Below are 22,956 nucleotides of genomic sequence, written 5' to 3' on the forward strand. Positions count from 1 at the left end.
GCCACTATATGGCTTAATGCGGCAAGAGGATGGAATAGTATCCTTCTTGCTGAGCGACGAGATTCTTCGGATCAGTTTCTCCAAATCCTTCACAGGAAGGTCTTTGGAGAGCCTGTCGACGTCTTCTTCACCAGCGTACATCCAAAGGGGATTTTTGCGAGCTTGGAGAGGCTGCACTCTAATCCTAAGGAAGTAGGCTGTGATCTAGATACCCGACAGTTCTTTGCCACGGGTGTTCTGGAGCTCATGGATGCGAGTCATCAGCGCCTCTGTCGCCAACTTCTCTTCTTCGGTGGCTTCAGCATCCCAGGAACGGCGGCGAAGAATCTTGGCTCCTCCGTCGAAAGGAGCAATATTGTACTCCACTGAGTCGGAGCTTTCTTCGTGCACATAGAGCCATCTCTTGCGCCACCCTTGGACGGAGTCGGGGAACTTGATGTCGAAGTACTCGACATTAGAGCGCACGCAAATGACAACGCCGCCGATGTTATAGGCGACATTGTGAGAGCCATTGCGGCGGAGGCAGAAGATGCGCTTCCATAGAGCCCAATTAGGTTGGACTCCGAGGAAGCATTCACAAAGTGTGATAAAAATGGACACGTGAAGGATGGAGTTGGGCGTCAGCTGATGCAGCTGAAGCCCGTAGACAAAGAGGAGACCACGAAGAAACTCGTGGATAGGGGGAGAAAGACCGCGGATGATATGGTCAACAAAACTGACCCGGTATTCGATTGGAGGCGATGGATAGCTTTCTTCCTTGGGGAAGCGCAGGGCGTTTTCCTTCTTCGTGAACCCGAGCTTGTTCAGCAGGTTCATATCTTGATTGGAGATTTTGGATCTCTCCCACTCCAGATCTTCAGCGGCCATCTTGGACTCGGGTGTGCTGTGCCTGGTGAGCCACGCACGCGGTGGCATCAACGAGAGCGGAGGAGAAAAACGTGAGCGTGGTTGAGCTCAAGAGCTGTGGGGCGCAATGGAGGATTTTGTAGGGATTCGTTGCATAGAAAACAAAAAATTTCCTACCGCGAGAACGCAATCCAAGCCAAGATGCAATCTAGAAGACGGGAGCAACGAGGGGATGATCAAGACTAACCCTTGAAGATTTCCAATGCCTATAAGAGTAGGCTCTTATTGCTGCGGTAGACGATCACTTGCCGCTTGCAAAAGCGCGTAGAAGATCTTGATCACGGTGCCACAATCGGGCAGCACCTCCGTACTCGGTCACACGTTCGGTGTTGATGAAGACGACGTCCTTCTCCCCGTTCCAGCGGGCAGCGGAAGTAGTAGCTCCTCCTTGAATCCGGCAGCACGACGGCGTGGTGGCGGTGGCGGTGGAGATCTCCGGTGGAGCTTCGCTAAGCGTGCGGGAGAAGAGGAGGAGAGAGGGGGCGGCTAGGGTTTGGGAGAGGGGGTGGCCGGCCACCTATGGGTGCGGCCAAGCTATGGGCTTGTGGTGGTCAGCCCCCTCTCCTATGCCCCTCATTATATAGGTGGAAGCCCCAAGTGTTGGACTACAAGTCTTCGAATAAGACCCGAGCCAAAAACCTTCCATGTGTAGGGAAACCTACCCAAGGTGGGAATCCCACTTGTGGTGGGATTCCCCCCTTCCATGAGGGGGGTTGGCCGGCCACCCTTGGGGAGTCCACCTTGGACTCCTCCCCTTTAGGGTTGGCTGGCCATGCAAGGTGGAGTCCCTCCGGGACTCTACTTTCCATGGTGATTTCTTCCGGACTTTTCTAGAACCTTCTAGAACCTGCCATAAATGCACAGGATCATTTCCAAACTTGGAATATGACTTCCTATATATGAATCTTATTCTCCGGACCATTCCGGAACTCCTCGTGATGTCCGGGATCTCATCCGGGACTCCGAACAAATATTCGAACTCCATTCCATATTCAAGTTCTACCATTTCAACATCAAACCTTAAGTGTGTCACCCTACGGTTCGCGAACTATGCAGACATGGTTGAGTACTCACTCCGACCAATAACCAATAGCGGGATCTGGAGATCCATAATGGCTCCCACATATTCAACGATGACTTCAGTGATCGAATGAACCATTCACATACGATGCCAATTCCCTTTGTCACGCGATATTTTACTTGTCCGAGGTTTGATCATCGGTATCACTCTATACCTTGTTCAACCTCGTCTCCTGACAAGTACTCTTTACTCGTACCATGGTATGTGGTCTCTTATGAACTTATTCATATGCTTGCAAGACATTAGACGACATTCCACCGAGAGGGCCCAGAGTATATCTATCCGTCATCGGGATGGACAAATCCCACTGTTGATCCATATGCCTCAACTCATACTTTTCGGATACTTAATCCCACCTTTATAACCACCCATTTACGCAGTGGCGTTTGGTGTAATCAAAGTACCTTTCCGGTATAAGTGATTTACATGATCTCATGGTCATAAGGACTAGATAACTATGTATTGAAAGCTTATAGCAAATAACTTAATGACGTGATCTTATGCTATGCTTAATTGGGTGTGTCCATTACATCATTCATATAATGATATAACCTTGATATTAATAACATCCAATGTTCATGATTATGAAACTAATCATCCATTAATCAACAAGCTAGTTAAGAGGCATACTAGGGACTCTTTGTTGTCTACATATCACACATGTACAAATGTTTCGGTTAATACAATTATAGCATGATATATAAACATTTATCATAAACATAAAGATATATAATAACCACTTTTATTATTGCCTCTTGGGCATATCTCCTTCAGATTTTGCAGAGGAGAGCAGAGGAGCGGTGCGAGCGAAAGTGTGGAAGGAGGAAGACGACGACCTTAAGTAGAGGTGCGGTGAATCGACGCACCGTTGGATGGAGAAATTGTGAGATAGATGGTGTACACGTGGACAAGGGGTAAAAACGAAATTTCACTGAGAAGGGAAGGAACATGCGCTACAGTGCGTGCGCCAGGAGAAGTGAAGGACGTGCCCCCCCCCCACTTGCACGACGTGTCAACTTGATGAGGAATTTGGGCCCGCAAGGCAGAGAGAGCGTAGTTCTCGCGTTTTCCCGATACAGTGATCGTGGCTATCGTCAGCAATGATGTCACCTTGGCAAGAGAAAATCTCGGCTATGCAGCTTCATAAGAATGGCGACAACAGAAGATTATTGATTATTCCGAGAGCCTTTGGTCAAATACAAGTTTTTGATCAAATGCTCGGGGGCTACTTTGAAACAATGAAAAACTCGAGAATGAAAAAATAGAAATGACGAGAGCCTATGATCAAATACAAGCATTTGCTCATAGCCTCGGGGGCTACTCCCATCGGGAGCGCTGGTCGCGCACCCGATATATATGAAAACTTCGAGAAAGAAGGAAAATATAGCAACGTAAGGAGTTGAGCCTACACCCAAGTACAAGTCCTTGGCTGTAGCCTCGGGGGCTACTCCCATCGGGAACGCTGTTCGCGTTCCCGATGAAATTATAAAAAAAGAGAGAGAGAAGGAAGAAGAAAAGGTGATCATATTTCGAGTTATATAAATAACTCTACATATACTCCCATCGGGAGGGCAATATAAGTCATCCGTTGACTCAATAAAATGTGCTATTCCAACAGCCAAAAAAGCACTCGACAATATATTCTCAGAGCGCCAAAGTTGCGAACAATCTCTGAATGCCGCAAAATTTTGCGAAGGTAAGACCCCAGATCCGTTCTGAGTGGCGTGGCGCCGTCTTTGACGTCGGTTTGCTACTTTTTTCCGTATCAACAAATACGAAGAAAAATCCTAACGGACGCGTTAGGTACCCGATAAAATATGACTGGGACTCGACAAAATGGTAAGACCTTAAGCGGCACCTGTCGAAGTTTACACCAGTATCCCGAGATCATGTCCAGGGACGTGATCTTGAAGTAGGTTTTTGCGGATTGCCACTAGAGCAGTTAACTAGTACCTGATCCGTCAGATGAACTAGCCCCAACTACCATTATCCCTGTACAATATATAATTACGTATCTAAAGATATGTGATAAAATTCGGCAGAGCTGTTGAGTGAATATAAAGTTGGAGATTTTCCCTGATTCTGCGATTCAAGCAAAATCTCGGGGGCTACTGACATAGGCATCCCCAATGGGTCTGCCGAAGATGGTACCCGGGGTTTACTGAAGGCCCACGACTCGAAGAATAAGAAGAATCGGAAGCCCACGTTACTATTAAGGAAAGCTAGAGTTGTATTAGGAAATAATACTTGTAATCTTGCGGGATGAGTTGGAAACCTTCCCGGACTCTGTAACTTGTGTATTACGAATCCCTCGGCTCCGCCTCCTATATAAGGGGGAGTCGAGGGACAAAGAAAGCATCGATTCATTGTCTCACAAAACCCTAGTTTTCATATCGTCGAGCACTTTTCGGCTGAAACCTTCGAGATCTACTTGCCCTCTACTTCCGACTAAAACCCTAGTCTACAACTTGTAGGCATTGATAAGTTAATCCCTTATCACTAAGGTTGTACCATTATTATTGTACCGTAGCATTGTTATTAGGAAATAATGTAGCCAAGTCATGTGGTGGGCCAACTTAGGGTTTTTAGTGTGTCTGTTGGGATTGGGCTTGTCCAACCCAACTAGGGCTAGGCCCATAAGTGGGTGCCCCAGCCCAATAGGGGCTGGCCGGACACCCTTCCCCTCATATAAGGAGGTGGGGCGGCTAGGGTTAGGTTTAGTCTAGTTTTGATTCAGATCATGTAGAACCTCGGGTTCCAGTTATCACCATCCATGCGGGGTTGGCTCCATGACGGCGTCTCGGACGTTCGTCTAGTTATCCAATAAAGATATGTGAGTTCTTGAGTTGTCAAGAGTAATCATATGTGCTTGAGTATCCTTGAATCTGTCAAGGGAGTTCAAGATCTATCGTTCCTATGGATCAACAAGGTGCATCGTGAAAGATCGGGAAACTTAATCCTCATCATGTGGTATCAGATTGCTAGGTTGATCACGGTGCAGATTGGTTTGTTGTTCAGTTGTTTCTGCTCGATAGCTGTGGCTACCATTGGGTACGTCGCCGCCATGCTGTTGGTGAAGATCAAGGAGGAGGAAGTGGGCGGCAGAGTCAAGTTCCAGAGGCCTTCGTTTCATGCGGAGGTGGTGGCTGCAAGGGAGAGGAAGAAAAGTGCTGCAGAATCTCTGCCACGACAGGATTTTCTGCCGCGGCAGGGAAAATCGCGAAGAAGACGGTCGGATCCGTCGGGCGGCCGGCGCCACGACCGGCGGACCGGCCATCTGACCGGCTTACCCGGCTCCACAGCCGGCCGGACCGGCTCCTAGGCCGGGGCGGACCGGTCCAAACTGGGCCCAGCACTGGTGCTAACCGGGCACAGGTCCAGGGGCTAACGCCCAGTTACCCGGTCAACCAGGCCGGCCAACCGGGCCCCAGACCGGACGGGCCGGTCCACGGGCCGACCGAACCGGGCGCCAGACCGGTTGAACCGGTTTCCAGGCCGGTCGGACCGGACCCATGGCCGGTTGTTTCAGCGTGCAGTCCGGCACTACTGGCGTCCAGACCTGCAGCGCTGCTATGCTGCTGTTGTTTGTTCGTCGCGGAAGGGAAGAAAGTTTGCTCTTCAAGAAGGACGACATTGGTGTTTAGAAGGGTGCATACTCGGGTGTGTTCAGCTTATTTGGATCTATGGCGTGCATGAGTTTGTTCTGTGTGTCTTGGGTGGTATGCATGGTGCACTTTCAGTTTGTATTTGGAGGATGCCTGTGTCTCAAGCATGTTGATGGCGTCGAAGACCAAAGGGCGCCAAGGTCAAGTCAAGCTAGTCAAGAGGGAGGATGAGGTGTGGAAGACTGACGAGGTTTGAGGATGAAGATCGGAGATGTTCTTATCTGATTACCCTTTTTCTAGCAGACCCTCACGCGTTGGGGACAACGCTTCTTGAAGAAGGGGAGAATGATATGGATATTCAGGCTTGATACACTAGGACAACCATTGATACGAGGATTAAGTCTAAGGTTGTACCATTATTATTGTATCGTAGGAAATAATGTAGCCAGGTCATGTGGTGGGCCAAATTAGGGTTTTTAGTGTGTCTGTTGGGATTGGGCTTGTCCAACCCAACTAGGGCTTGGCCCATAAGTGGGCGCCCCAGCCCAATAGGGGCTGGCCGGCCACCCTTCCCTCATATAAGGAGTGGGGCGGCTAGGGTTAGGTTTAGTCTAGTTTTGATTCAGATTATGTAGAACCTCGGGTTCCAGTTATCACCATCCCTGCGGGGTTGGCTCCATGACGGCGTCCCGGACGTTCGTTTAGTTATCCAATAAAGATGTGTGAGTTCTTGAGTTGTCAAGAGTAATCATATGTGCTTGAGTATCTAGTAAAATTTAAAATTAGTCTGTACCAAACAAGCCCTAGACAGATTCCACAGTACGTGAAGGTTGTCAAACATACGAGAAATCAAGTGTATTGGACAACACATGTATACCGGGAATACGGCAATTCCAGTGCGGAAGAAAATGCCGTTGCCATTGTTGATCCTCCATGACCATTGACCGGTCGCCGGCCACGCACAGCACAGCCTCCCTCCGCAATGGTGAAAGAAACAAAGACTGTGGAAAGAGCAGAGGGAAAAGCGAGGCTGTCGACGACCATGCCGAGACGACGCGTCCTCTCCTGCCCCGTATATTTTACCGTCCAGCTTTTACCGTGCGTACCGCGACGAAAGCGGGGCCCGCCACTCCCCCAACCCCTTTCACCGCGACGGTCACTGCGGGACAGGGCCCGTCTCCCAACGCAGCCCCTAGGCTAGAACCCCCAAAGCCCTCCCTCTCCCTCTAGCCTCCTCTAGACGCACGCAAAGGATTTCTGCGCAGTGCTGCAGCAGCAGAGCAGTAATCCCGTCCCGTCCCCATTTCCCCTCCTCCAAGTTGATCGCTCCCTCCTCTGCTTTTCCCCGCACCACCACCGCCGCCGCCTTGTCCAGAAGCGACTCCTCCACGAGACGGCGGAGACCCCCTCGCGAATGCCGCCTGCTCGCTCCGGCGCGCGCGCGTGACCCGCGGCTAGGGCGCGGGACGAGGCGGGGCGCGCGGAGAGGGCGAGCCCTCGGCCGTGCCGCGGCATGGGGGAGATGGATTTGGACGACGTCGTGCTCTCCTGGTCGCTCCCCGACATCACCGACCACGCCCTCTACAGGGACAAGGTGCGTCATCGATCGGTTCCCCTCCTTTCCCCGCCGCCGCCGCTAGCACTTCCGGGTGATGATGCTTCGTGCGCGTCGCGCCGCCGCGACCCCCATTTTTTTCGAATCTGCGCGCACGCACGGTACGGGCTCCTCCGATGCGTGATCGGCTAAACCGCTTGCTACTTCCCGACGACGATGATTCGTGCGGTCGCGGCGCGGCGAATCTGTGCCTTGCGCGCGCGCGTGTTCGGGCTCCGGGCTAGCGACGTGTACGCACGCACGCGTGCGCGCGCGCGCGCGCGCTAGGTTCTTCTCGCGCGCGCTTAAATCCGGCCACTTTTTTTTTAGTTAATCGTTTAGCGCGTCGTTGTGGCGTTGTTGGCTTCCATTTCCATGTCAAATCCAAGTTGGTCTGTTGGATGATGGTGCTCTGGATGCGCGGTTCAGTCCGTGAGCTAGGGTTTAGGGGGCGCGGTTTCTGCTAACGTGTCAGGGTCTCAGGGAAGCGCGACTGGCATGTGCTGCTGAATGCCTTGTTTTGTGTTTCTAATCATTGTATAGTGACATAGTACTTGCTGCACACTTGGTGGTGATACATGGCAGTCAGGAAATTACATGCTGCTAGCTGTTGGTGCCATACATGCGTGACTGATTTGGGCTTTAACTAGATGCTATGCACAATTTTGTACTACTGTACTTCTGATGATGGAGTTGCTGTGCCCATGGCGCACCATCATTTGGGAAATGTTTTTGTGCCCCGTTTAGTGTTGAATGCCTGTTGGGAGATGCCAAGTGTGCAAGAGTCATGTGATGAGTGCCTTGTTTTGAGCCGACAGTCATTGTAGCGCCATAACTGTTGCACACTTGGTGCTGGTACATGAAAGGCAGGAAATTACATGTCACCGTTGATGCCAGAGTGTTATATGCATGATTTTGTGTTACTGTTGGAGGTGCCCATTACTGTTCGAGAAGAATGACACACTCATTTGTGATGCACCATCATTTCACAAGTGTTTTAACTGTATCTAGCATGTCTTGTTCCATGAAAAACCTTTAGATGATAGCGCTGCAACTTCTAAATGGCTGTTGGGGGATGTACTACCTCCGGACCTATTTAATCGACGCGGCTCTACTCAAACAGTAAGCTAGTTTGGGCTCCCATCCGCGTCGATTTAACCCGACCGGAGGGAGTACAAGTCATGTATCCTAGCGTTACATGTTGTGATGTTGTACAATTTGGTGGCACAAGTTATAAATTACCTTGCTGTGGCAAATTATGCCTGTGATTGAGTACGGTAGTAATCTCCTTATGATGATTATATGATATGAGCAGCTTAAGCCCTGCATTGATCTTTGCTTGTTTTTGCGGTAAATGATAGTGACCAGATAGCTTTTCTGTTTGCATTGATTACATGCCATTTTTGTGCTATCTTTTGCTAGTAGCTATAATCATGTTACATTTATAACATCTTCTCTTTTGTTTCTGTTCAGATTGAGACTATTCCCTGCAACTTCAAGTCACTTGATCACTATCTCGGATCGTATCGTGTGCCTCTGATTGAGGAAACAAGGTCAGATCTATGCTCATGCCTTGAACTCATCAGGGAAGCACCCTCCTCAAAAATACTTTCCATGGAGGTTGCGGGGAAATCTGGTTCATACTTAATGGATGTGGACTTCTGGGACAATGAGGCTGGTTTTTCTACTGAGGCTTATGCTGCAAGGAATGGTGACATATTTATCTTGTCTAGCATGAAGCCTGAAGCTGCAGAGGACTTAAACCGCCATGGTGTCACATATTGCTTGGCAATGGTTACTGAGGTTTCTATGGATGATGAATACCAGAAGGGCTTCAGAGTCAAAGTTACAAAGGATGTTGGTTTGGAAGAAGACTTGAATAAACTCAAGCATGCAATATTTCTCAATAATATCACGACAAACATGCGAATATGGAAAGCACTCACCTTAGATACACACATGAACGGCAATTTCACAGTAATCAAGTCGCTCTTAACCCCAACAAATTTGGTAAGTTGACATCACTGCCCACGTAGTTTTACTTGCTATTTTCATTACCATTATAAATATGTGCGGTACCTAACTTTCTTAGCTTTGGCTCCGTTGCAGGTTGAGGATGTGTGTGGTATCTGTGTCAAACAGGATGGAGGCTGTTTGGCTTCTTTCACAGAGCAACTACTGTCGATTAAGCTTAACCGATCACAAATGGATGCTATTGAATCTGTTATCTCAGCTGTACAATGTAGGCATGTGAACCTCATGAAGCTTATTTGGGGTCCACCAGGTACTGGAAAGACCAAGACCGTTAGCACTCTGCTGTGGGTTTTGGCGCGTTTGAAATGCAGAACTCTTACCTGTGCTCCCACAAATGTTGCTGTTGTTGGTGTTTGCACTCGTTTCCTTGAAAACTTGAAGGCTTTCAATGAGGACAATGGTCTACCTGTTTCTCTCGGAGATATCTTGCTATTTGGAAGCAGGTCTAACATGGACATGACTGACGATCTTCAGGATGTTTTCTTGGATTTTCGTGTCGATGAACTTGTGGAATGCTTTTCATCATTGTCTGGATGGAAGTACAGAATAGCTTCAGTGGTATCCTTTTTTGAAGACTGTGCTTCACGGTATGATTTGCTTCTTGAGGATGCTGGCAAAATTGACCCAGTGTGCTTTCTGGACTTCATAAAGAAGGAATTTCATGCGACAGCAATAGCTCTTGAAAGATGCATAATGAATTTGTGGGTTCACCTTCCTGGATTTTGCTTTTCTCCTGATAATGTCATAAATATATCTACATTGCTTAATATGCTGAAAAAATTTGGTGCTCTCCTGTGCGACGTAGAATTGACCGATGAGGGCTTGAGAAGGGGCCTTGGTTGTCTGTCAACTGAAAACTCTGTTTGTCCACAGCCTATATCTTCTATTGAGAAGGAACTGGATGGAGCAAGGTCTACATGCCTTAAATTGCTTAAAGATCTGCTACACTCACTTAATTTACCCACTGGAGTAGACAAAAACTGGATCCAGAGCTACTGCCTACGTAATGCAACACTTCTTTTCTGTACTGTCTCTAGCTCGTATCGGTTACATCACATGGAGATTGCACCCCTTGATGTATTAATTGTTGACGAGGCTGCTCAAGTGCGGGAGTGTGAATTGGTGATCCCACTACGTCTGCATTGGGTGAAGCATGTTGTTTTGGTAGGAGATGACTGTCAGCTGAGCTCAATGGTTAAAAGCAAAGTAAGGTTTTGTCTCCTTCTTTGTACTGTCTTGTTTCATTTCTTAGTCACTGGTCTATTTATCAACAAGATAAACTTTTTGTAATGAAATGCCACAACATGTTTTTCTTGGAAAATTGTGAACGCCATATTTTTCTGTTGTGTTCCTTTGTTGTTGATCTGTTTTTTATAATCTTAATTCTTAACTTTTATTGTTTATTTCCAGGTATGCAAAGAAGTTGGATTTGGGACAAGTCTTTATGGGAGATTGGTTATGCTAAAATTTGAAAAACATTTGTTGAATATACAGTATCGCATGAATCCTTGTATCAGCTTATTTCCAAATGCTCAGTTTTATGATAAGAAGATTTTGGATGGTCCCAATGTCCTGTCTTCTAGTTATAGTAAGGATTACACATGCCTCCCTTTTGGCACCTACACGTTTATAAATGTCAGTGATGGAAGGGAAGACAAAGAGGGCACAGGAAACAGTCGGAGAAACATGGTTGAAGTTGCTGTCGTTTTGCACCTAATCCATACCATCTTTAAATGTATGTCGACACTGAACTCTGTCCTTTTCCTTAATTCCTTTCTACTTTTTTTATGAAGCTATATGGCTATTATAACATGGGACTTTCAGAAGCTGACATGGTCTTCCTTCCTTTTACTGCTTACTGCATAAACTTCATTGGTAGGAATGTGTTCACTACGAGTGTGAATGTTCAGAGTGCGAATATTTTAGTTCACATTTTTTTGAAACTTGGAAGTGTCATAAAAATAATGGGTTGCACCCGCAACTAGTTGCGGATTTGAGTTTCCTGTTCACTACACTAATCTATGTTCAAGAGTCCAGTTTTATATACGTGTAACTCATGATATGGTAATTGCATCAATCTGGATTTTTTTTTCGAGAAAAAGCAGAAGATTTTTACGTTTCATTGCATTAAAAAGATGAGTTGTTTTACATTTCTCCCTGGCTTTATGAGATTTCAATTTTGCTGCCCTGTTCAGTAGAAAATGTTACATTATTATTTAGAAAAAGGAGAACATAAAGTAGATTACATGAAAGATGAAACATCATGCTATATTAGAGTCGCCGGCCACTGCATGTACCCATTTTTAGTAATTTCTTTTATCTTCAGAGCGGAAAAGCAGTGATATGTCAATTATTTGGTGATGCAAAATGAACTTAAATGTGCTGAAAGAAAATTCTTTCCATAGCCTTACCCCTCAAGATCAGTAACACTATAGTTTTTTCTGCAGCTTGTAGAAGGACAGGCCAAGGGCTCAGCATCGGCGTGGTCTCTCCATATAATGCTCAAGTTGATGCAATTAAAAGTCGACTTGGCAAAAAATACGATACATGTGATGGCTTTCATGTGCGGGTGAAGTCCATTGATGGTTTCCAAGGAGAAGAGGATGATATAATAATACTATCAACTGTTAGATCCAATGGGAGAGGAGTTGTTGGATTTCTTGCTGATAACCAAAGAACAAATGTTGCTCTTACTAGAGCAAGGTGCGCATCAATTTCTTTTGCGGGCCTTTGTTAGTTGCTGTTGAAAGTATGTCCGATTGGTGGTATAGACCATTTAATGGATGCTTTATTTCATGCAGGCACTGTCTTTGGATTGTTGGGAATGCTCATACACTGTATAAAAGTGGAACCGAATGGACAGATCTTGTTGCTGATGCAGAGAGACGTAATTGTGTTTTCAATGCAACTAATGACGCAGCCATCTGTAAGTTGATTCTGCAAGTAAAGCAAGAGCTTGATGAACTTGATGATCTTCTTAATGCCGACTCAGCGGTATTCAGCAATACTAGATGGAAGGTAGGTGCCATGGTTTTGGCCAGTTTGACTTTGAACATACTTTCTTGTTTTTTTAATATGCCGCTGCACTTAAATTACCCAGAACAAATCACATGTATATACATGTGTCTTATACTCTTATGAGACTCATGCTTGTCAGGGAGTTAGGGTTTACTGAATATACACTTCGTTCTGTAAGGTGATGTGTGTATTGATGAATAGATGTATCTTTACTTTTTGGGAATGTGTATGTGGTTTGCTTGTCTCTGCCTCTCTGCTAGGCTATTTGCTCTGTAATTCGACTGTGAAAGGTTTGTAATTAAGATTTTCTTGACATGTGCTACTTTGTACCATACTCTGTTAATTGCTATGGTTTTTTTTTTCTATAGAGTACGTATACCATCTTGTGAACCTTCTAGTTTTCTTGAAGAACATACTATTCTTTCATTTTTCTTGGATACGCTTCTTCTCAGGTTCTATTTTTTTATTCGTAAATTCAACAGGTCATTCTTAGTGACGAGTTCAGAAAGTCTTTCACCAAACTAAAATCACCACAGCTCAGGAGGGAAGTACTCCAAAAACTTATCAGACTTGGGGCTGGTTGGAGGACAACAGTTAAGAACCTTGATATACCAGGTGTTTCTCATCTCGCAAAAGTATATAAAGTCAGAGACCTGTATCTTGTTTGGAGTACTGACGTGGAAAAAACCGAAAGAAGGTATTTCCAGATAATAAGAATTTGGGACCTACTATCGCAGCAAAATCTTGCAAGAACTATTCAACGTCTCGAGAATCTGTTCTCCATGTACACGGATGATTGCCTGGATCACTGCAGGAGAGTTCAGACACTGGGGTATGAGTTCTTTATTGTTACTCTGGTGGATTAATTTTTTCCCTTTATGCTTTGAGATGAACTGTTTGTAAATAGTTCCCATGCCCACAAGTAAACTGCCTGTTGACATTTTTCTAATGTTTGCCCTCCTTTTGTTGTGGATAACAGGAAATTGGAGGTTCCTGTGGTTTGGGATGTTGAGCATGATATTATTCGCTATAGAAAAGATTGTAAAGTTGATGCTCAGGAAGAGCATGGTATCGTGGATACATCACATGCCATGGAGAATTCAAAAGTTAGCGAAAGCTTCTTGCTGATGAAGTTCTACTCTTTATCATCTGGGGTGGCAAAGCATTTGTTGACAGCTACTGATGGGTCTGAAATTGACATCCCTTTTGAACTAACTGATGAAGAGCGTGTAATAATCCAATTTCCTTTCACAAGTTTTATACTTGGGAGGTCGGGCACCGGAAAAACCACTGTATTGACAATGAAATTGATTCAAAAAGAGCAACAGTCATTGATTGCATCCCAAGGTCTAAATTTTGATGGAGCTGATTTATCTGTGCCACTGAGGAATGGAGAAGAAAGTTTTGTGAAACAAGTGTTCATCACTGTAAGCCCAAAGTTATGTTCAGCCATAAAAAATCACATCTGCAAGCTTAAAAGGTAGGTCTTTTGAATTGGACCCCTTTTTTATAAGTATTACATATTTGTACCATTTTGTAAATGATTTTCATATAGCTATTTGAAAGTTTATAGAAATGTGTGCACTAGTTGGCTTAAATACTTTTTCACTATACTTCGCTCTACTGTTATCTGTAACCTGCGATTCCTTAGACCCTCTGTCATACCCTTTTGAAGGGTGATTGTTTTTATCCGTCTTAAGTGCATTTTCTCTTTGAAATATATTTTCGAGAACTATAAAAATACACTATGCATATAGCAACTACCCCAGTAGTTTTTGTTTTAAAGGGGAAGACAAACTGTGAGCACCACTCTGCAGATTAGGCCTTGAATGCAGCTGGGCTAGGCGTCCAAACGATTAGCTAACTGAGAAATGCTTGCTGCTCTTAATTTTTTTTTTGTACATTGCAAGCTGGTTCAGTGATTTCTGTGAAAAAATATATCCTTTCTTTATTTTATGATTTATACCAACAAGGATCCTCATATTAATTCCAATTTATTTTGACTCTTCATAGATTTGGCGCTGGCGATGTCTCTGATCAGGCTAGCATTCTTCACATGCATGACATCATGGATGACCTGCAAGAGTTTACAGAAATTCCTGACAATTTTTGTGATCTACCTCATGAGCACTATCCTCTTACTATAACATATCGCAAGTTCTTGATGATGCTTGATGGAACACGTCGGACATCATTTTTTGATGCGTTTTATGGTGAAATGAAGTCTAGTATTGAGAGAGGCCATACAAAATCTCGTGCAGTGCAAACTTTTATTGAATTGAAGGAAGTTACCTATGAGAAATTTGCTACTTTCTACTGGCCTCGTTTTAATGCAGACCTCACCAAGAAATTTGATGCGTCCACTGTCTTCACTGAAATAATTTCTCATATAAAAGATGCATATCAAGCAAGCAGGCCTTATACTGGCAAACTGGGAAGACAAGATTATGTGATGCTCTCAGATAAAAGATTTTCATCTTTAAACAGTGAGAAAAGAGATAGAATTTACGATTTATTCCTTGAATATGAGGGTATGAAATGCAGTGCCAGGGAGTTTGATTTGTCAGATTTTGTCAATAGTCTTCACAGTAGCCTTTTATCCGAGGGCTACAGTGGAGATATGGTTGATTTTGTTTACATAGATGAGGTACAGGATCTCACCATGACACAGATAGCACTTCTTAAGTATGTCTGCAGAAACATCAAGGAAGGCTTCCTTTTTGCTGGCGACACTGCACAGACTATAGCAAGGGGTATCGATTTCAGGTTTGAGGATATCCGTTCACTTTTTTATACTGCATTCCTGGCAGAAAATGAAGCTTTTAATCAAGGACCTAAACATGGAAAGAAAGTCCATCTCTCTGATATGTTCCAACTGTCTCAAAATTTCCGCACACATTGTGGTATCCTCCGCATGGCACATAGTATCATGAGCCTTCTGTACTTCTTTTTCCCATCAAGTGTTGACAAGCTTAATCCAGAGACTGGACTTGTATATGGAGAAGCTCCTGTGCTTCTGGAGTCTGATAATGATGAAAATGCGATTATGACTATTTTTGGAGAAAGCAAAAGTAAACATGGTAACCTGCATGGGTTTGGTGCTGAGCAAGTCATATTGGTTCGTGATGATGCTACCAGAAAACAAATCATTGATCTTGTTGGTAAACAAGCTCTTGTGTTGACTATTGTTGAATGTAAGGGCCTTGAGTTTCAGGTATGCGCCTATAAATTCATTTTCATCTGTGTTCATTTTGCAAAATATTTTAATTGTAAACATGCTGTTCCAAAATGTTGGAGTATACTTATTTTAGAGATATTATGTAGGATGTGCTGTTGTACAACTTTTTTGGTTCGTCGCCATTAAGAAACAAATGGAGAGTTTTGTATGGCTACATGAAAGATAAAGATATTATAGCACACTCCGAGGAGATCTCTCATCCGGATTTTGACAGAAGCAAGCATTGTCTTCTCTGTTCAGAGCTAAAGCAACTCTATGTTGCAATCACGCGCACTAGGCAAAGACTGTGGATATGTGAAAATACAGACGATTATTGTCGACCAATGTTTGACTACTGGAAGAAGCTCTGCCTTGTGGAAGTTAGATTACTTGATTCTTCCCTCATTCAGGCAATGCAGAAAGGGAGCAGCAGTGATGATTGGAGGTTACGGGGAACCAAGGTTCGATACCTTTTACTTGTTGGTCTGGAAAGCCGTTTTTAATTTTCGTGTTATGCATTATGTTGCCTAGTGAGTTATTCTTTTTCTATTTTTCATCTCGTGGAATTCATGGTTATTTCTTTTATCTCACAATTGTTCTAGCAGACAAATTCTTTGTTAGGTCACGGGGCGCACCTACTTACAGTTTTTATGTACCCCGACCCATATTAGTTGCAACTAATATAGATGTATCTAGACATATTTTGGTTCTAGGTACATCCACACTAGTGGCAAATAATATGAATCAGAGGGAGTACTTATCTTTACCTTTGCCTTTTGTAGTTATTTAATGAAGGACAATTCGAGATGGCTACTATGTGTTTCGAAAAGGCTGGTGATCCATACAGAGAGAAGTGGGCAAGAGCTGCCGGACTTGTATCAACTGCTGACCGTGTCATCTCCTCAAATTTGGAGTTGGGCAAGGCTTCACTGCAAACAGCATCAGAGATCTACGAGTCCATAGGCATGCATGAGAAAGCTGCTATGTGCTATATCAAATTAGGTGACTGCAAAAGAGCAGGTCTGCCAACTTTCCTCGATTCCAAGCTGTATCATACTTTGTGACTTCATCATTCCATAATGTTTTACAAATGACAAGTTGTTTTTAAAGAGTTGCTATAGAAGTAAATGCCATCAAATTTCAAAACATTGGTTCAAAATGATATCACTTAAATTGCATACATGCTAAATTTTAGCTTTCATATGTATAGTTTTACCTCACACTCTACGAAGCTCTATCTGACTAAACATTGTGTTTGCCATAGGTATGGTCTATATGCAAAAGTGTGGTAATTCTAGACTTGAGGATGCTGGTGACTGTTTTGCTAGAGCTGAATGCTGGCCGGAGGCAGCTGAAGTGTACTTCAAAGCTAAATGTTACACCAAGTGTTTCTCCATGTGCTCGAAAGGAAAACGGTTATTCAATCTGGGCTTGCAGTTTATGCAACAGTTGGAAGAGGAACATTCTCTTGAGAATTCAAAATCCTTGGAGGTTTCTGCAGTTAGAAAGAAGTATCTGGATAACTGTGCTCAACATTATTTTGAGCATGGTGACATAAAGCAGATGATGCCTTTTGTTAAAGCTTTCAGCTCTATGGATCATGTACGAACATTCCTTAACTCTAGGAATCTTGTTGATGAACTAATGAGCTTAGAGATGGAAATGGGTAATTTTCTAGAAGCTGCAGCTATAGCAAAGCATAAAGGAGATGTCTTACTTGAGGTAGACATGCTCGAGAAGGCAGACTTATATGAGGAAGCAACAAGGCTTCTCCTCCTCCATATTGTTGTAGACTCCCTGTGGTCTTCAAATGGTAGAGGGTGGCCGCCCAGAAGATATACAGAGAAGGAACAGTTGCTCGCAAGAGCCAAAGAGATGGCCGAGAAGGTCTCTGAGAGCTTCTACTCTTTTGTTTGCCTGGAAGCTGATGCACTGTCAGATGCGAATAAGTCTCTTGCACATTTAACTTGCACTTTGCTTGAGGGCAGAAAGTGTACAATCTTGTTAGTTGAACTTATTGCTTCCCGTTTGATTCTTGATATTCATCTCCAGTCTCGAGCCTCTGGATACAATTTGGAATTAGGCCCAGAATCTGAAGATGAAAATAGCTGTATTGATTTGCTGGCTTGCAACCAGATATCACCCCAAACTCTGTTGTATATCTGGAATCACTGGAAGTCGATCATAATTAAAGTACTGTCTCATCTTCGCCACACTGATGATCCAGAATTAAAAAATCATGGAAATCTCTCGGCCAAGTACTTCGGGTTGAGAAAAGATGGCGATGCTGACCGATATTTGGTGCTTAACATGAACTCGAGTTGGATTTCTAATGCTGGAAGAAATTCTTTGCAGCAAGATGGCAACCGATGTTTATTGGATGCTTCCCAGTGTCATTCATGTGCACAGTATTTCTGGATGAATGAGCTCTCTACTGTTGGTTTGAGTGTACTTAAGAAGTTGGAGTCCATTGTTCAAATTCCTCCAAAGCCGGCATCTTCGTATTCCCTGGTGAAAACTATCCTTTTTATAAATGAGATAGCAAAGTTTTTGGAAGAACCAGAGTTCAGTCTGCCAAAAAGTTCCATGAAGTTAAGAAGCTTTTTTGTTCTCTGTGAGCGTCGCTTCTTTGAGTTAGTTTTTCTTGTGTGGAGAGATGGAACATCGAGGAGCCTATTGCGTTTACTCGACTCACCAGCAGCATATGGTTTGATTGCTGATTCCCTTGGTGCAAATCTTCGGCCAACAAATAAAAATTTGACTTATGGGCATTTAGGGAGAATTACCATGCTTGTGCTCCATGCAGCACGATTGGACAATGCACTAGTTTCAAGACTACTAAAGTACCTGGACAATAGTTCTGAGTGGGCTGAATTTTTCCGTTCTTTGAAGAAATTCCTTGACAGTGGTCTTGATAGATCCTCCTTGATCATGAACTATAGGGTTGCTCTTGATTTTACCTTCAATGTGAAGTGGAAGGATGAAGTAGACTACATATCCCCAATGTGCTTTGTGGGTCTTATGGAGTGCCTCGGTTTCTTGGCTTCATCATATTTACTACAGAAGGATTTTATATGCTGCACGAAATCTTTGTTGCTCAATATGCTGGAATGCCGTACCAGCAAGGTCTACCTTGACAGCTCCGTGCTATCCGATTCCAGCCCAGATGCCGAACTTGAGCGTTTGGCATTGTCATCAGGGCGTTTCATATATCAGACAATTCTGGGCATCTTGATGAACAAGCAGAGTCTCCAGGAATGGGTACAGAAGACTTCAACAACGTCTTCTAGTAGTTCGTACAAACCAGTCCTCCTGAGACTAGTTATCACACTTTATCCACTGATCCTTACCCTTTCTCTGGGTAGTTGCTATGAGGTCACAAATAACCTTCTGAGGTGTGAAGTCTTCAAGGATTTACCTTTGGAGTTCTCTCAGAAGATTGTACATGCTTTGCAAATGAGGAATCGCACACCAGGCAACTTCATAAAAGTGCTTGCTGATGCACTTGCCGCAATCGGAGATGATATGGTGATTATCGGTTCACCCAAAGGCCAAACAATCTGTCGAAATGTAGATGCTTATATGATTAGCAAGGCGGATATATCTGATGTTCCCAAGGTAATGGCTCTTCTGCGTCCTGAAGAACCAAGCTCTGCAAAGCAAGAGACTCCATTGCCAGAAAAATCTGATGGCAACAATGTTACTTCTGGAAAGATTCCTAAGGCTGTACGAGGTAATACTATGGAGAGCACATGTGAAATAGATTTAAGTGACGAGAATACTCCTTTCTGGGAGAAGTTTGAGAATTTTCAAGTCAATAAGCAAGTCCAGGTGAGTTTGATATGCTGTAATGTTTGCTTTCTTACCTTTCTGTTTGTCCCGGTGCTTCGCAGTTGCAAGTTATTCTAAAAAAGCTATTTTATGCAGAAAGATGCAAGGATTGTTCTTCAATTCCTTAGAAGCGCCCTTCCATGGCTGGAGCAAACAGGCTTTCATGCACATCTGCTGGAAGAGGTCAGGCACGTCTGTAGTGAGTTTGAGGAACGTTCTGCCAGGTAAGCAAATGTTAAAATAGCACCCACTCTAAATTTTCATAATGGCAGTGCATATGCTGTATTGAAACTGATGGACAAATATGAATTGAAACTCGCCGTCCCTCTTTTCTGCATGATGTGTACCATATATATAGTGTAAACATGACTAGGTTATCCCCATGGTCTTCTGAAAATTTATCATCTCTGTCAAAACTTGTTGTCATCAACAGGAAGGAGAAAATAGCCTCTCCGACTCTTCAGAATCTGTACTCAGTATGGCTTGATGGCGAGAACAAGCTGCAAGCGATCATCAGGTTTCTGCATTCTCAAAAGGCATCCATGAAAGAAGGTGAAAGGAGCAATGGTGCTGCAGCAGTTGTCCAGTCGCACACTGACGGAGGGCACAGACAGGCTGAATGTTCAGACGATGAAGATGACAACGAAGGAGTGGCTGGGGCTGCCTCAACCTCGACAAAGACGACACAGAAGCAGAAGAGCAAGAAGAAATCCAAAAAGGCTAAGGGCCGTGGCAGGAAGTGAGCTGCTGTGGCTATAGTCCTGCCCGTCGTGTGAAACTTTTGTGTAACCCATGACTGTAAAGCTAACGGATAGCAAGAGCTGCTTTCGCTGTGACGTACTGAAGGCTTATGCGGTTGCCTTTTGGGGTGCATTAAGCTGAGCGATTACAATGGCTACGCTTCAAGGAAGGATTTAGACCATGTCTTGGTTCTTCTTTTTGAGTTGTGACCGTTCTGAAGTATTTTTAAGAACCAACTGAACTAGTTTTGGCTTAACTTGGTCGAAATGGAAAGTTGAAACTAGGTACAAGCGTATGTACTAGTGGTTAAAATGTGTATGGGCAAATACTAAGACTCATCTCGCTAAAACTCTGGTTTGAAAATCAATGTGCATAGTAACATGAGTCTTCTTTTTAGAGTACTAGAGGTTTAAGTACAAAAATACTACTAGTGTAGCAATAACTTCACACCGACTAGCTTGAAGACAGCCACCACCAACAAAACACACGTACAATAAGAAATAGCTTGTCCTAAGCTAACTAACAAGGTTGTGTCTTGACCGGCGCTGAATGACTTCGATGATCAACAACTCTAAAAAGACTTCCCTTGTCGACGCACCATCTAAAGAGGAAGATGGTGGAACTTAGTTAGCCCTGAGTTGTCTTGGAATCTATTTTGGGATGCGTGCAAGTATTAGGTGTCAAAATCCTAGAAGGGGCCCAGGAGAAGCACGTTGCGGCCCAGCCCAGAGAATTTTTTCCGGCATCAATGCCTCGATCTTGTTCGAGTGTTTGATAAGATATTTAAGTCATTGAGTTATAGTATTATTCAAACTAGTGATCTGCGTACAGATGTAGAGGATTTAGAATCACACCTATCATATATACCTTCGTTCATGCTTCACCCCGGTCAAATGTCAATACTCTATATTGTCGCCAGCACAGTCGTAAGCATCATTGTGAAATTCAAGGCAAATTAGATGCGATGAGGTAATGTAATTTTTTTTATTAGATCATTTTTGGGGTTGTGGAATTGCTATGTTATGATGATCATTGAAACAACATTGCTAAAACCTGAAACATAACTGTCCAAAACATGGTCATCTTATAATCAACAAAGAGAGAAGGTTAAGTATATGAACTAACATCCGACCAATACCAACCTTCCGAACAACTATTATCTACTAACATATGTATACCGGTAGAATAATGTGATCATAGTATTAGCAATTCACAAAGACACAGTGATGTAACTAAGTAGGTATACACCATAATTCACAACCCACATGTTTTACATGAATCAGAGATGTTCATAACTCCACACATGCTTAAAATCACATAGCTAAGTCTAAATCACCTTCAGTAAAACTGCAGACATGCTTTTCATGGGCTTAAAGCTCAAGAAAACTATGTTATGAATTTGGATGACCGGGGAATGAAGAAAAAAAAAAGTGATGCGTGCTCCAGGATCCAGGCGAGATAATCTCTTAGTAACACTCCCTCCATAAAAAAAGGCTTTGATGCTTCCAGATGTTGATCACGAATGTGTGACGATTCCGGAAGAACCTCATCTTGGCCTCTTGTCTCAAGCGAGCAGGAAGGGCCAGGAGTATCACTGATATTGTTGTAATCTTCCCGGAGAGATCACGCCGTCCACACCGATGATACTCCTTTTTGATGGCATAACTACGTGTCTCTTTTCTTCGGGTTGACTATAGAAGACTTGATGAACCAGGTTAGCTGATATGAGTGGCTCGTTCTTGTAAGCTAAACGATCAAGGTTCATGCTAGTATGTCTATTGTTATTTGGATTCACTTGATTCTTTTGAACCCAACAATAACGGAACAATGGAAATTTGAAATTCACATAGTCTAGCTCTCAAATCTCTTCTATGTATCCATAGTAGACTTGTTTAATTTCTTCATTTTCTTCCAATGCTTCTAAGCATACGCCAGTATTTTGCGTTGTTGTTGTGCTATCTTTTTTCCTCATAGCAAATGTGTACCCGCTAATTTTGTACACCTGGAATTTTCTGACCTCCCATGTAGGGCCTCTCGTTAGAGTAGCAACTATGGGATCTATTGCTTCAACATCACGTAGTTGATTAGTGAACCAGGTGTTGAAATGCGAAATGTGGAGTTGGTTAACCGAACGTCGACGTGGATGCATTGATCGTAGAACGATAATGTGTTTTTCCATGTACGGAGTGATTTCTTTCATGTGGTTCATCACAGTAAAATATGTGTACGAATATTCAGTGCTAGTTGGCCTGAACTTGACCTTTCCACTCGTTCCGACGCTAGTGAGATTCCCCTCATGGACAGACCTAGGCACACCTAGCGGGTCAAGACGTGCCATGTTATCATGGCAGAACTCAACAAACTCTTTGGCTACATAGCCCTCGACGATGCTTCCCTCTGGGCATGCTCAACTCCTAACATAGTGCTTAAGAACTCCCATGAAGCATTCAAACGGGTAGATGCTTGGTAGATATACTAGACCGCACATCCTTATCTCGTGCACATGGTGCATGTTGGCGGCATAGACCGTTGGAAAATACATGCCATATAGAGAATCGTACATTCCTTTTGCCTCTTTTTTGCTGCAGACTTAACTCAGGGGGACTAGCTTTTGTTGAGTAGTAACCTAAAGTTGTTTTCCCCCTCTGAGTTTCATAGCTTCAAGACGTGCATTCAGAGTTTCTTTTGTTTTTTCCTTCATGTTCAGCAATGTCCCTATTATGCTTTCGCATAATTTTTTCTCAACATGCATCACGTCGATGGAATGCTGAACATAAAAATGCTCCCAATAAGTCAAGTCCCGAAGTATCGATCTCCTCTTCCAGACCAGCTTTAATTTGAGAGGTTGATTGTCTGTAACTATTTTTTTTCTTTCTCCTTGCCATTGTATTTGTTTTTGCATTTGCATTTGCGTATTCTCACAACTTTT

General features: G+C 43.8%; 1 protein-coding gene across 1 annotated transcript; it reads left to right on the forward strand.

The window, feature by feature from the left end:
* Positions 1 to 6,824: 6,824 nt before the first annotated feature.
* Positions 6,825 to 20,208, forward strand: LOC127336363 (uncharacterized). Its single transcript, XM_051363171.2, has 14 exons — positions 6,825 to 7,186; positions 8,660 to 9,196; positions 9,296 to 10,426; positions 10,631 to 10,955; positions 11,668 to 11,923; positions 12,022 to 12,238; positions 12,721 to 13,070; positions 13,218 to 13,718; positions 14,252 to 15,452; positions 15,563 to 15,916; positions 16,238 to 16,475; positions 16,720 to 19,286; positions 19,383 to 19,510; positions 19,720 to 20,208. The coding sequence occupies exons 1-14, from the start codon at positions 7,106 to 7,108 to the stop codon at positions 20,027 to 20,029; spliced, it is 8,196 nt and encodes a 2,731-aa protein (XP_051219131.1). The 5' UTR covers positions 6,825 to 7,105; the 3' UTR covers positions 20,030 to 20,208.
* Positions 20,209 to 22,956: the final 2,748 nt, after the last annotated feature.

Source organism: Lolium perenne, chromosome 2 (genome assembly GCF_019359855.2).
Source record: "Lolium perenne isolate Kyuss_39 chromosome 2, Kyuss_2.0, whole genome shotgun sequence".
Taxonomy (NCBI): Eukaryota; Viridiplantae; Streptophyta; class Magnoliopsida; order Poales; family Poaceae; genus Lolium; species Lolium perenne.